Raw genomic sequence first — 15,483 nt, forward strand, 5'->3', positions numbered from 1 at the left:
GAGTTTGCAATATTTCGAAAATCATGCGCAAGCTGACACCGTTTTCCTCGACGTTATGGGTGTTTCGAGCTGCAGACCGAGTGCCACCATGAATTTCAGGTTCAGAATGTACGTTCGCCTCAATGGTCACATATGAATTGATATCTATCGGTACTCCGATTCGAGCTCCAACAGCGTTAACAAGTGGTCTTTTGGCACTGGGTATCAAGTTGTTGTTCTCATCTTGAAGACCAGCTTCGTTGTCGATAGGTAAGGCCATTTGATTGGTAGTTAGTCGTTGCTAATCTGAAACCGAGATACTTTCGGAAACAAGCGCAAAACGGTATATTTTTTGCAGATTCGTATGAGATAACCACTGTTATCCTTAGCCCCACGGTGGACGTCAAACTGTTTACCCGAAAAATAAATAGAGTTATATTTGTACATAGTTCTAAGGATATGTGGTATAGCTTAATATAAACCGTAAGGATAAATAGAAATATCAAATATGGATTGCAAAGAGTGCAAAGTAAACAAGGTTGCAAAGAAGATGATTTTTAGGACTGAACGGGTTGAATCAATTTATGAAGCTTAAAAGAACAACTCTTCACTATAGGAGAATATGATGTTTGAATTACAATGTAAGCAAAAACTTGGTCCTTAGAGAAATAATAACCATCCCCTTTTATAGTAGAGAGATCTTACTTTAGATATAATTAAAAATATATAGTGGGAGATCCATGATAAATTAGTTTTTTCATAATTCTTGTAAGGGTTCTCTCCTCTAGTGGGATTGCAACGGCTCTTGTATATGAGCTCGATATTGACTCGAGTTTTCGGTCTTGACTCGAGCTCTCGATCTTGACTTGAGCTCGATTCTGACTCGGATCCTTGCATTGATTCGGGGTCAGTGTTGGTCGGTCTCTGAATCATAAGCTCGATAACTTTACTTTGCATCATAGTTCGATTTGGATTCGAGCTTGATAATTATATCGAGCTCGACATTGATCGGTCCCTCAGGCTCGAAGCTTGTTTGTACCATCTTCGGAACCCATCTCGAAGTCTTACTCCGATCTATTACGTTTTGACCTCGATCAATCACACGAAAGCCGAAATCTATTTCGACCGTCTACACTCTTAATAGGCAAATATATAGGGAAAAGAAGGATAGAAAATTGAAAGGTAGGAAAATTTCTATTTTCTTGATAAACAAATGAAAAATATAGAAGTTAAAACAGGGGGAAAAATAATTTTCTTTGTAGCCCACCAGGTTCTGTTCCTTATGATTTTTCCTCCGTATGCGTAGCATTAACTTTAGTAAAGTCAAAAAAAAAAAAAAAAAAGTAAAGTCAAGTTTTCAGCCGTTCTATTTTATCTTCTCCTCATCTTCTACTTTAGCGGCAATACCCTTCTGTCGCATGCAATAATTATATCATTATTTTCTGGGTTTAAATTTAATGTATTGACGTGTAATTACACTATTAATCCACTTATAAGCAAATTAAAATAATTATTTATAGCAAATGTGGATTACCTACAAAATCAAGCAAATTGTTTGCTCCAACCTATTAATCTTCACTGCTAGTGTAAAATTTTAATTAGACAATCTAATGTAAACTGAACTCCACTTCAATTTTTGGATCAATTCATTTATCAAAAATGGTTCCCGCATTTATGGTTAATAGATGAAAACGATCATTATATTAGTCAATTTAAGTGAACAAGAAATTCCACATTATACAAGATTCCTTAGTTACGTTGTCTAAGTTCTTATTTGAACTCCGAACCAGCGCCGAGAATTGTCACTGGTGCTTATCGTATTTGGGAAGGCATATTCACTTCCACTTTACGTGTCATGTTTGATATATGGGTGTACATAAGTCGAGTTGGTTCAGATTTTTCAATTATCAAATCAAATCAATGGTGTCTAGTTTTTAAATTTATAAACCAAACCAAATCGATAAAGTTGGGTTTTTCAATCTCGGTTTTTCTCGGATTTTTTCGGGTTTTGGGTTTTGTTTTTCGGTAAAATCTTCATAGCATAAAATATGTAAATTGTGCTCCAAATATTTTTTAAATCCTAGTAAAATACAACTATATAATGTGTTTTCCAAGAAACTAACACAATAATATGAGATAAGTCATAGCATTATACTAAAATATTCAATAACAAAGATAAAATAATAAAATTATATAAAAAAAATATTGCTTATTAATAAGTCATAATAAAAATTAACATAATCTAACAATATTATATAGATCATGCTAAAATAAGTATAGCTAATAAGTACTAATATTAATTACATAACTAAGACTAAAGAAAACGATAAACTAAGTTATGCATTTTCATTATAAAGAACAATATTTATATGTATAAAATAAATGTACTATCGAATTGATTTGATTTCGATTTGACTTTTTTAGTTAAAACTAAATCAAACCAATTATGGTCGGGTTTTATTTTTCAATACCAAATCAAATCACATTGGATTTTTTTTCTCCAGTTTGACTCGGATTATTGATTTTGTGCGATTTATCAATTTTGTTTTACACCCCTAATGTTTGGATTTGTTTATTTTCGAGAGTCAAGGATTGAAGTTCATAAAAAATTAACAGACCATAATAAATTCCTAACTAACAAAAGCATTAAACATAATAATTGCAATGATTATATGGTGTATCTTCTGTATCTTCACCTTTAGTACGAGTACGTTGAATTATATTGGATGGACGGAAAAAGGAGTTGGCCTCAACGACAAAACTAGCCAGCTTTTAAGGGACCAGGGGCATCTCTTCCACTTGAGTATTAAAATAAAAGATACTTTAGTTAAGAAAAAACTTTGGCAGTTGATATATACGCCTAGAAATTTCTAAATATGAAATCGGAGTGACCTACACCTGTTGATATTATGGTAGATTGCTTTCCCTTAATTAGGGTTTATTTGGTTTAATTTGAGATATAAGTGTAACGATTCGACCGGTCGTTTTAAATATTATAACCCCGTTCCCCCATTTACTGCTCAATTTATGTCTTGTAATTGATTTATGACTTATCGGGTTAGTTGATTCGGGTCCGGAAGGAACTCGAAGTAAAATGAGACACTTATTCTCATAATGGAAAATTTAAGTTAGAAAAGTGGACCGGATATGCACCTATGTGTAAACGACCTCGGATTTGAATTTTGATGATTCCAATAGCTCCGTATGGTAATTTTGGGCTTAGGAGCGTGTCCGGAATATTATGTGGAAGTCCGTAGAGGAATTAAGCTTGAAATGTCGAAAGTTTAATTTTTGAGAAGTTTGACCGGGGAGTTGACTTTTTGATATTGGGGTCGGAATCCGATTCTGAAAATTGAAATACCTTTGTTATGTCATTTATGACTTGTGTGCAAAATTTGAGGTCAATCGGACGTGAGTTGATAGGTTCCGGAGTCGTTTGTAGAAATTAGAAATTTCAAAGTTCATTATGCTTGAATTGGGGTGTAATTCATGATTTTAGCGTTGTTTGAGGTGATTTGAGGGTTCCCGTATGATATTTTAGGACTTGTTGGTATATTTGATCGAGGTCCCGAGGGGCTCGGGTGAGTTTTGGATGGTTAACAGATTAAAAATTTGGACTTGAATAGCTGCTGAAATTTTCTGATATCTGATAATGTTTTCCTTCTACGCGATCGCGTGAATGCGTTTGCGATCGCGTAGGCTTATTTGGTCAGTGGGGGTTTTTGTTCTACGCGATCGCGTGCCGATATCTGCGATCGCGTAGGGTTAATATGAGGCAGTGATATTTTGTTCTTCGTGATCGCGTGAAGCGGGATGCGATCGCGTAGCTCTGGAATTTTGTGACTCGCGAACGCGTGACAAAGGTAGCGTTCGCGTAGAGTAAGTGGAACGGAGTAGAAGTCACGCGTTTTGTGCTACGCGATCGCGTAGACTAGTCCGCGATCGTGTATGTCTGTGATGTTGTGCATCGCGATCGCGTGGGAAAGTCCGTGATCGCGTAGAGTAAAATCTGGGCGATGGAAAATTATTCTTCGCGATCGCGTGGGAATGTTCGCGATCGCGTAGGGCAAATGTCTGGGCAGAGAGTTTAAGTTTTGAAAATGGGACTTCGTCCCATTTTTAGTTTTTGACGATTTGGAGCTAGGATTGAGGCAATGTTTGGGTGATTTTCAGAGGAAACAACAGGGTAAGTGTTCTTAACTCAATATTGATTAAATTACTCGAATCCATGGTTGTTTTTATCATTTAATTGGTGAATTGAGTTGGGAAAATTTGAAAACCCTCTTGGTTTAAATTGAAGATTTGAGGGTTGAGTTGGGGTCGAATTTTGGTAAAATTGGTATGGTTAGATTCGTGGTTGAATGGGTTTTCGGATTTTGTAACTTTTATCGAGTTCCGAGACGTGGGCCCCACGGGCGATTTTTGAGCTAATTTTCGGATTTTTATGAAAGATCATTATTTTCTTATGGAATTAATTCCAATGAATTTTATTGACTGAAACGAATTAATTATGACCAGATTCGAGGCGTTTGGAGACCAATTCACGAGGAAAGGACATTGCAGAATAAGAATTTCACGGCTTGAAGTAAGTAACAGTTTTAAATCTGGTCCTGAGGGTATGAAACCCCGGATTTTGATATCATGCGAATATTTTGGAGGTGACGCACAAGTTAGGTGACGGGCATGTGGGCGTGCATCGAGTGGATTGTGACTTGGTCCGTCCCGGAAAACTGTAAAGTTGAATAATTTGTTGTTAGCTATATGCTCTCTATGTGTTGATAAAATTTGACTGTAAATCATGTTAGAAATCATGTTTAGGTTATGTGATAGTACTGTTGGGACCCAGAGAGGTTGCGTACTTGTTGAATTGCCTGCTAAATGCTATATATACTCAGTCTTAGTTTTTACTTACACATTTTATCTCAGTCTTTGTTATTATTATTGATACATCATATCATTGTTGTTTGGGCTGATTTCATGATTATTGAGAGCCCGAGAGACTGGAGAGATTTATGACTGAGTGAGGCCGAGGGCCTGATTGTGAGATATTGATACTATAGCACGTGAGTTGTCCGTGTAGCACGTGAGTTGGCCGTGTAGATCCTTATATTATACTATAGCAATAGCACGTGAGTTGGCCGTGTGGATCCAGATATTTATATTTATAGCACGTGAGTTGTCCGTACAGATTATAGCGCTTGGGCTGTAGGAGCCCCTCCGGAGTCTGTACAAGCGGGTACCCATTGAGAGTGAGTGATGCGGGCTGGGAGCCCAGGGAGTGATTATTGTCCTAAGAGGTTGTACTTGATTTTTATTTATTGTTGCACTTAGTTGCTATCTGTCATTGTTGTGAAATCTCTGAAAAATTGTTGATATACGGATTACATGAACAAGAACTGTATAAAAATTGATTTGACATTAAACTGCCAGATTTGATAGCATGTCTATTCTTTGCTGGAATTACTGGAAATGAACCATAACTATGTAGCTCGTTACTATCTTCAGCTCCTTATTTATTATTGTTACTTGCTGAGTTGGTTGTACTCATACTACACCCTTCACTTCGTGTGCAGATCCAGGTGTTCCCGGACATAGTGGGTGTTGATCCTTTCGCGCGGTTGATTTTCAGGAAATTTTGAGGTAGCTGCCATGTTCCGCAGATCTCGTCTCTCCTTCTCTATCTCTTTGTTTTACTGTATTTGGTCTCAGACTATTATAGACTATATTTTTCAGACTTGTATTCATATTAGATGCTTATGTACTCAGTGACACCAAGTTTTGGGGAGTGTCTGTATTGTATTTAAATATTATATTTTCAACCTTAAAGAGAAGTTTGGGTTTATTGAGATTATCGGTTTGCCTAGTATCGAGATAGGCGTCATCACGACAGGTTGAGATTTTGGGTTGTGACAATAAGAAAATGTAAATTCCCTATAAAATTTTGTATTTACGTATAGGACGTTTGATTTTCGGTATCCAGTTCTGTACAACTAATATAATCTCTGACAATAAGACTAATGGAGTACATCATTTGATTTTCGACGCTAAACTCCGCTTAAGATATATGAAATTTAATTACCAATTACATTTTATTACTAATTAATTTTGATGTAACTTATACAAGAATAATGTATTATTTTGTACAAGATAGAATGTACATAGGATAAAATTATATTAACACTACGTGGATAAGAGTATTTAAAGAGAAAATACCTTAAATTAGACAATCTCTACATAACAGTTTAGGTATTCTTGTTCATCGCATAATTAAACAAGCACGGTACTATAATCTATGCATAACTAAACCAATAAACCAATCGACCCCTTAGAGTTTTTAAGAAAAAAGCAGAAAGAGAAGATGACTTTTGTCAATTGTTTAAATACAAATGATTAGCTAAGAAGCTGCCATAGCAATGTTGATAGTGATGGTGGCTGGCCACTTTTTATTAATTATATGTAACACTTACCTTTACAATTTTTATTCCCCATTCAATCATGCATTTATACCCTCTTAAGCAAGAATATCCCTTTTGTTATATATCCCTCGCTTATCTGTCGGTATCTTTTATTTGCTTTGAATATAAACAAACGATTGCAATAATAGTACTTAATATATATGTTGAGGAAAGTAAGTATATATAATTAGTACCTATATATGTATGTTTGAGCTTCTACCTCCGTTTACTACATCTCTTCTCCATTTCTGTTGTAGAATTTTTAGTTAAAAATGGGAAGGCAGCCTTGTTGTGATAAAGTTGGATTGAAGAGAGGTCCATGGACTATAGAAGAAGACCATAAGCTCGTCCATTTTATTCTCAATAATGGCATCCAATGTTGGCGAACCATTCCCAAGCTTGCAGGTTTAATTTCTATATATATATTTCTACTCTCTCTATATATGTCCACATATTTTTAAGAATCCAACTGTTATACACAATTAGGGTAATTGATCAAACAGATATTTATGTATAAGCTATTAGAGATAGTACACTTTTAACCGAGTACTTATATAATAGTATTTTCAACACACTCGATCCTCATATGTCGGTCAAACTGTTTTCTTGAGCCAAGCACGTAGTAATTCTAATAGCCTTGAACCCAAGACCTCTATCAACATATTGAACCGTATGACCATCTCATCTAAAAGTTTAAGCAGTTAGACAATATATACTTTTAATTACTTAATTATGTACTGCTCAAAGGTGTCTCTATAATAGCCCCTAAAAGATGATACTTTTTACATGTCATGAATGTGTTGTAGGTTTGCAAAGATGCGGAAAGAGTTGCAGATTGAGATGGATTAATTATTTGAGACCTGATCTCAAAAGAGGGGCACTATCTGAAGCTGAAGAAGACCAAATTATACAGCTTCATGCTCGTCTTGGTAACAGGTCTTTATTCATTTGTCAATTATACCTTTGTTCTTTTAACCGTTCGATATTCAAAATTCACTAGCGTGCCTAATCTTTTTTTTTTTTTTTAAATTTCTTCATATTTAACCCTTTAAATATTTTTTGTGCAGGTGGTCTAAGATAGCATCACATTTTCCAGGGAGGACAGACAATGAAATCAAGAATCATTGGAATACTCGAATTAAGAAGAAATTAAAGCAAGTGGGAATAGACCCTTTAACTCACAAGCCAATTGACCAAGAAAAATACCAACAAGAACCAGATGATACAATCATGGAACTTAACTTACCAATACGTCATTATAAAACAGAGACATATGATAAAAGCAATGAAGCAGAGAATTGTACTGAAAATGCTACTGATTTTTCACTGTCAAACAATGCGTACCACAACATGTTGAGTGAAAATTTTGACGTGGATTTATGGAACAAAAGTTGTAAAACTATGTCCAATTGTTACAGCCCTACACTTTCTTTAGAAGTTGAAGAATCCATCAATTTTTCAACAGTATCAGCTGCTACTGAATCCTCAAGTAACGTAGCACCTGCAGAGGAACAAGATTCTCTACAACAATGGATGGATTCAATTTTCTCATGTGCTGTCAATCAACTCGAAGAAGACCTTTTTCTTTTGCGAAAATACAATTCATAAATGTGCAACTTTTCTTTCTCCCTCCTTGTTCTTCATTTTCTTACTAATAGAGTTGTTCTCCAAGAAAGGAAAAGGAAAAAAAAAAGTTACAGGGAGACAAGTTTCCTCTTGTGTTAATACAATTTCTATATGCTTCTTAGTCATTAATAATTTGAACATGTTATTTTAAAATAATACTATATTAATATTTTGAATATTTCTGTATTAAATTTATATTATTAATATGTGCCTATTATATATGTGTAAATTGTTTAACTTTAGTCCAAAATTATATGACAAAGAAATTATTGATTTTTTGACTATGTTTGAAATGTGAAATAGAAATTAAGAGAAAGAGAAAAGAAATTAAAAGATAAAAAATTAGATTTTCATTTAACATTCATGACCTACAATGACCTACAATGCTCTGTTTACATAAAATATAAAAACCTAATAGGGTACTAATGAAAATAGATTATAAAGTGGGACTAAACTGTAGTGGTAAAATTAATGAGGGTCAACCTATAAATAATAAAGCTTAACCTATAATCTCCTTTTATTACGTTCCATCCCCTTATAACAACCTTGTCCTTAAGGTTGGAAATGGATGAGTTCAGTAGTAGTCAACTCCACCAAACAAGCACTGATCTTTTCTTCACCAAAGTTAAACGATGTTGCATTTAGAATTATGAGATGGACGGTATACTCCTTCAAGTACTTGAAATATCATTCTCGAGTGAGCATTCTTGAGTTTGTGCTTCCAAAACTCATGCTTAACAAAGTCATACTGCACAGGGAGAAAACAATAACCGCAGGAACAACAATTTTAATCATAGTATCCATAATTTTTTCCTTAACAGTTTTAGAGTCCCCAATTGATAAAGTGACTACAATGGATCTTCTCTTTATACCTCTACTCTGTTATCTTGTTGTCTTATCAGATATCCCACCACATACAAAAGGTTGAGATCTTTGAGATATTCCTAGACAACTTGGCTTAAGGTAACACTTTGGAGATATTTGGATTTTTCATCAAAAAATAAGTGTTCCTTTCCTCTAATATATGCTATCCCAAAGCTCAGCTCTAATAACCCGGTCATCATATTAATAAAAAGAATTTTGCAAGCATTCCCCACCATCTTCAAGGCTAATTTTTGAATACTTCATTCCCTTACAAAGCATGACTATCATTCTGTTCTTTGGCAGTTGGCTCAATTCCAGCAACTCCTCAAAATTTCTACCTCTTATCAAAAACTTACCTAGGCCATAAAAAGTGCCACCACAAAGACTAGTTCCACTAGCTGTCAGAAATCTTCCTTCTCTTTCTATCCTTATCTTGTTAACCCCATAATCAATATTGACAAGGAGGTAACGGTATAAATCACTTCGATAAATTTGTACTTTTCGACCTCTCATAGACATAAAGGATTCATGTTTTACTGCCTTTGTAACACTCTGTAAATTCGGACTAGGTGTGGATATGTTAAATAAGCATTAATGTTATATTTTAGACATATGAAGTCCTATCGGGATGATTATGGGTGGAAATAGACGTTTGGAATCAAGACGGAGAGTGAGGTGCATAAGATTCGATAAAATCGACTAAGTTTATGGAAGGTCTGTTTTTCAGACAGATTTCATGAAATTTTTTTAGGAATTGGAGAAAAGACAAAACATAAAAGTTGTAGACCTTTAAAATATCTTTCCAACGATATATTGTGGAGCCCTAACGGATCTCTTTGTAAACAGTTATGTGCGTTTTACCAAGCAATGTGCAGTATGGGCGCCCCAGGTGCGCGCTCGGATGGTCTCGTGCGCGGCCGCACACTTGTTTTCTACGCATTAGGTGCGCGGTTAGGCTTTCAGGTGTGCGGGAGCGCGCCCGGGAGTCATTTTTAAAGCCCTACTTCATCCCCCACAACCCAAAACACAAAAATTTGCTCTAGAAAGGAAAGCTCTCAAGAACCTAACCTCCCCCAAGGTCCCTCCACCATCCAAGGTGAGTTCTAATGGTGATTCAGGTTGGAGATTTGAAACCCGCATAGTTAGCATGAGATATAAAAACTATAAAATCATGCCCAGTTATGTATCACGAGAATAGTGCCAGTGCACGAGACTCTAATCTTCGGAGTACTGGTCAAAGACTTAGCTCACAATAGCACTATAAGTATTTCAGGAAGTACCTTAAAAAGATAATCAAGTATGGGAAGTATAGCTCATGATTGAGGCAGACAAGAGAACTATGGTGAAAGAAGTTCAACACTTAGCCAAGCTAGGATTTTGACTTTCGGACACCGAAGATGGTGGAGTTGTTGTTCAGAACAAGACTTGTTCCTCCTTAGTAGCCGAAGTGAAGGAGAAACAGTTTGATGTCCCCTACTTGTTGCAGGTAGAGTTTCAAGTTAATGATTGGGTGTTTCTGAAAGTTTGGCATTTGAACGGTGTTATAAGATTTGGGAAGAAAGGAAAGCTCAGTCCCATATATATCACGTCGTATATGATCCTACAAAAGATCGGACAAATATCTTATGAGTTGGAGTAGCCACCAGAATTAGCGGTTGTACACCCAGTACTTCACGTGTCATGTTATGACATTCAAGTTTCCAGTACCCACATGCTCATGTCAGTTCAATACTCAAATACTCATGTCAGTCCAACACTCAGACATTCTTGCCAGCTTAGTACTCAAATATTGATGTCAGTTCAGTACTCAAATATTCGTGCCAGTTCAATATTCATATATCCATGTTAGTTTAGTATTCACGTATCCATAGCATACCAGTATTCACTCAATGCAATAGTCATTCAGTTTAGTATCTCAATAGTTCAGTAATCATGTATTCATTCAGTTTAGTATGCAAGTGTTTATGAAAGTTCATGTTTCCACCAGATCCGTTTAAGGTCCAGAGTTAGCCGAAGTTACAGTCAGGACAATCATTCGAGGACGAATGATCCCAAGGGGGAGATAATGTAACACTCCGTAACTTCGGACTAGGTGTGGACATGTTAAATGAGCATTAATGTTATATTTTAGACATATGAAGTCCTATCGGGATGATTATGAATGGAAATAGACGTTTGGAATCAAGACGGAGAGTGAGGTGCATAAGATTCGATAAAATCGACTAAGTTTATGAAAGGTCTGTCGTTCAGCCTGATGTCATGAAATTGTGTTAGGAATTGGAAAAAACACAAAACATAAAAGTTGTATACCTTTAAAATATATTTCCAACTATATATTGTAGATCCCAAATGTATCTCTGTGCAAAAGATTATGTGCGTTTTACCAAGCAATGTACAGTATGCGCGCCCCAGGTGAGCGCCCGAATGGTCCCGTGCGCGGCCTCGCACTTGTGGAAGTGCAACTACCTTTCTGCACGTTAGGTACGCGGTTGGGCCTTTAGGTACACAGGAGCGCATCCGGGGGGTCATTTTTAAAGCCCCACTTCGTCCCCTACACCCCAAAACACAAAAACTTGCTCTAGAAAGGGAAGCTCTCAAGAACCTAACCTCCCCCAAGGTCCCTCCACCATCCAAGGTGAGTTCTTATGGTGATTCTAAGTTAATTTTAATTCTCCAAAATCTTATTAACATGGGTAAACCCTCCAAATCATTAGATACTTGATTGGGACATCATGGTTGAGAAAAGAAACCCTAGAACTCAAATTTAAGAGGATTGAACTTCAAAAGGGTAATATCTTCCACCTCTACTTGATTATAGTATTTGATTAATGATAATAGACTCTAGTTCATGAGATATGAGTTGATGGGTTTGATAGAAAAGCATGAACAGTTATAGGTTTGGGTTGTTGATTGTTGATTATTGGTTAAAAGTATTATTTATCTTATGGGTGATGAAGAATGGTATTGATTATAACAATTTGAGATTTTAGTATTATCTAGGAGCAAACGAATGGGTTGTTGGGTATAGAAACACTATTAATAAGGACTATGAAGCTTTATGCCTACCAAGTGTTTGATAAAAGGCCTAAGCGGCCAAAACATAAGTATTATTGCTAATATGGAATCCCTTTGACTTGTATTGATATAGATTAAAGTTGAAAGGGTTGACGAATGTTGTATTACACTCAAGAGAAGGAAGTTAAGGTATGCGAGGCTAACTCTCCATGTTTGGGAATGTTAATGATTCTCCCTACACTACGTTTTCTTTACGACGTTACTAATTGCCTCAGAAATATAGTTAAGCCTAGTTCCCTGAATAGTTGCAGAACTTCTATTCTCTAGCTTCATAATTAGTTTATGACTTTCATTCCGAACATTGTGAGCTCAGTGCGTAATCAATATAGACTTGTGTTTAATTCCCATAAGTCTCAGTCCAGATTACCAACATGTCATAAATAGTTGAAGCTGTAACGACTCGGCCGGTCATTTTGAGAGTAATAGTCCTGACCCCCAATTTACTGCTTCTCCCATATCTATTTCTGCTATTGTGACTTGTTGGGAGGTTTCGTTTTTGATTTTTGGAGTGTTTTGGGACACTTAGTCCCTAAATGGAGGTTTAAGTCTCAGGATTTTGACCGTAGTCGGAAGTGTATGAAGATGACTCCGAAATAGAGTTCTGTCAGTTTCGTTAGCCCCGTTGGATGATTTTAGACTTAGGATCGTGTTCGGACTGTGAATTTGAGGTCTGTAGCTAATTTAGGCTTGAAATGGCGAAAGTTAAATTTTTGAAAAGTTTGACCGGGGGGTTGACTTTTTGATATCGGGGTCAGATTTCGATTTCGGAAGTTGGAGTAGGTCTGTAATATTGAATATGGCTTGTGTGCAAAATTTGAGGTCAATCGGACGTGGTTTGGTAGGTTTCGGCGTCATTTGTGGAATTTGAAAGTTTAGAAGCTCTTTAGGCTTAAATCCAGGTATAATTGGGGTTTTGATATTGTTTTAAGTGATTCGAAGGCTCGATTAAGTTCGTATGGTATTTTGGGATGTGTTGGTATGTTTGGTTAAGGTCCCGGGGGCCTCGGGTGAGTTTCGGGTGGTTAATGGATCATTTTTGGACTTGGCTTGATAGCTGAAGTCTGGTTGATGTAGGTTCTTGTTTCCTTGTACGCGATCGCAGGGATTCATTCGCGATCGCGTAAGCTTATTTAGGGCAGAGGTGAGTTTGTTCTACGTGATCGCAGAGTTAGGAATGCGATCGCGTATGTGTGCGAAGTTGTGCTTCGCGAACGCGTGGCTAAGGTCGCGTTCGCGTAGAAGGACTTGAGCAGGAGGGGAAGTGTGGCCAATTCTCTACGCGATCGCGTGAGGCAGGATGCGATCACGTAGGTATGAGAGGCAGTGATCCGCGATCGCGCGGGTAATTCCGCGATCATGTAGGATAAAAATCCTGGGGCAGCGAAGTTGTTCTTCGCGATCGCGAGGCTATTTTCGTGATTGCGATTAAGGAAATGTCTAGGCAGTATTAAAGTTTCCAAAACGAGGGTTTGAACCCATTTTGCATATTTTGAGCTAGAGAACACGGAATTGGACGATTCTTGAAGGGATTTTCGTGAAGTTGAATGGGGAAAGTGATTCTTACTTGGTTTTGGTTAAATCCCATGATTTCATCTTTAATTTTATCATCTAATTTGTGATTTGGGGTGAGAAATTGGAGAAAAAGAGGAAGAACTCTTGAGTAGGAGGTTTTGAATGGGATTTTGTTATCGGATTTGAGTAAATTTAGTATGGTTAGACTCATGAGTGAATGAGATTTTAGCTTTTTGTGACTTTTGTCGGATTTCGAGACGTGAGCCCGGGGCCCGGGTTCGGGCCAATTTCGGATTTTTGGCTTTAATTTAGTACTTTTCTTAAGGAATTGATCCCTTTAGCCTATATTGATTGTATTGTTCTACTTGTCGCTAGATTCGGGACATTTGGAGACCGATTTGAGAGGCAAAGGCATTTCGGAGTAGAGATTTGCTTGGTTTGAGGTAAGTAACAATATTAAATATGATTTTGAGGGTATGAAACCCCGAGAATTTGTATAATGTGAATATTTGGGGGTGACGCACATGCTAGGTGACGGGCGTGCGAGCGTGCATCGTGGGGGATTGTGACTTGGTCCGTCCCGTGAGACTTTAAAGTCAAATAGCCATTGTTATTACTTGTTTTCCTTGTCTTTGAGCAATTGACTGACTTTCATATTAGAAATCATGCTTAGGTCATATGATATCACTGTTGGGACCCGCATCGGTCGTATACTTGTTGAATTGACTGTTAATTGATATTTTTACTCAGTCACAGTCTTACTTGTGTGTTATATCTCTGTTTCCTCTTATTTCTTGTTGATACTTATTGTTTTGAGGGCCGGAGAGGTTAGTGTCTGAGGTAGGGCCTGAATCCCGAGCTACGTGCTGTGAGGTATATGGATCGGGTTGCACGCCGCAACAAGCCTTCGGAATATATATATATATATATATATATATATATATATATATATATATATATATATACTATATCGGGTTGCATGCCGCAACAATATTAGATCGTGTTGCACGCCGCAAGAATATTGGATCGGGCTGCGCACCACAGCAATATAGCGCTTGGGTTGAAGGAGCCCCTCCGGAGTTTGTACACCCCTAGTGAGTGCAGGTACCTATCGAGAGTGTGTATTGAAGGCTGAGAGCCGAGGGTATGAGTTGTTGAGATGAGTTGAGTAACTGCTGCCTTGACAGGCTGTACTTGTTTTTTTACTTGAGCTCGAACTTATTTGACTTACACCACCGGATTTGAAAGCATGTTCACTCTTTACTGAAAACTTTTGAAATGAACTGTATTTTTTATAGCTCATCACTGCTTCTCAGTTCCTTATTTAATTCTGTTACTTGTTGAGTTGGTTGTACTCATGCTACACCCTGCACTTTATGTGCAGATCTAGGTGTGTACGGTTCTGGCGGTCGCTGAGTTCTTGCGCGAGCTGACTATCGGAGACATACAAGGTAGTTGCCGGCGTCCACAATCCTTGTTTCTCCTTTCTTATTATCTTTTCTCTCTTGTATTGGCATTTGGCAGACTGTAGTAGACTCTGTTTTCTAGATTGGTTGTTAGATGCTCATGACTTAGTGACACCCCGATGTCGGGCTATCATTCCGCACTTGTGTTTTGGGTTTTTACCCCATTATTATGTAAACCTTCAATTAGTTTAATTGCTTTAGCTCACTTCTGTTAAATTTTGGAAAGGTCGGCTTGCCTAAGACCACGATAGGCGCCATCACGACGGGTTAGGTTTTGGGTCGTGACAAGTTATTATCAGAGCCTAGGTTACATAGGTCTTACGAGTTATGAGCATATTTAGTAGAGTCTTGCGGATCGGTACGGTTATGTCTGTACTTATCTTCGAGAAGCTGCAGAACCCTTAGGAAACTCCACATTCTTGAATTCTTATCGTGCGAATCTATTGATTCTAGTAACTAAACATTTGTTGTTTCATTCTCTCACAAATGGTGAGGACTCGTACTAT

The 15,483-nt window shown here is 37.1% G+C and overlaps 1 protein-coding gene across 1 annotated transcript; it reads left to right on the top strand.

Annotated features, from left to right (window-relative positions):
* Positions 1-6,605: 6,605 nt before the first annotated feature.
* LOC107785674 (transcription factor MYB20-like) lies at positions 6,606-8,196 on the top strand. Its single transcript, XM_016607028.2, has 3 exons — positions 6,606-6,839; positions 7,241-7,370; positions 7,502-8,196. The coding sequence occupies exons 1-3, from the start codon at positions 6,707-6,709 to the stop codon at positions 8,040-8,042; spliced, it is 804 nt and encodes a 267-aa protein (XP_016462514.1). The 5' UTR covers positions 6,606-6,706; the 3' UTR covers positions 8,043-8,196.
* The last annotated feature ends 7,287 nt before the right edge of the window (positions 8,197-15,483 follow it).

This window comes from Nicotiana tabacum, chromosome 17 (assembly GCF_000715075.1).
Source record: "Nicotiana tabacum cultivar K326 chromosome 17, ASM71507v2, whole genome shotgun sequence".
NCBI classification, from domain to species: Eukaryota; Viridiplantae; Streptophyta; class Magnoliopsida; order Solanales; family Solanaceae; genus Nicotiana; species Nicotiana tabacum.

Excerpts from the sequence above, each read along its gene's own strand:
- LOC107785674 (XM_016607028.2), top strand. The coding sequence starts at position 6,707 with ATGGGAAGGCAGCCTTGTTGTGATAAAGTTGGATTGAAGAGAGGTCCA. Across the intron at positions 6,840-7,240 it reads AACCATTCCCAAGCTTGCAG|GTTTGCAAAGATGCGGAAAG; the intron begins GTTTAATTTCTA and ends AATGTGTTGTAG. Across the intron at positions 7,371-7,501 it reads CATGCTCGTCTTGGTAACAG|GTGGTCTAAGATAGCATCAC; the intron begins GTCTTTATTCAT and ends TTTTTTGTGCAG.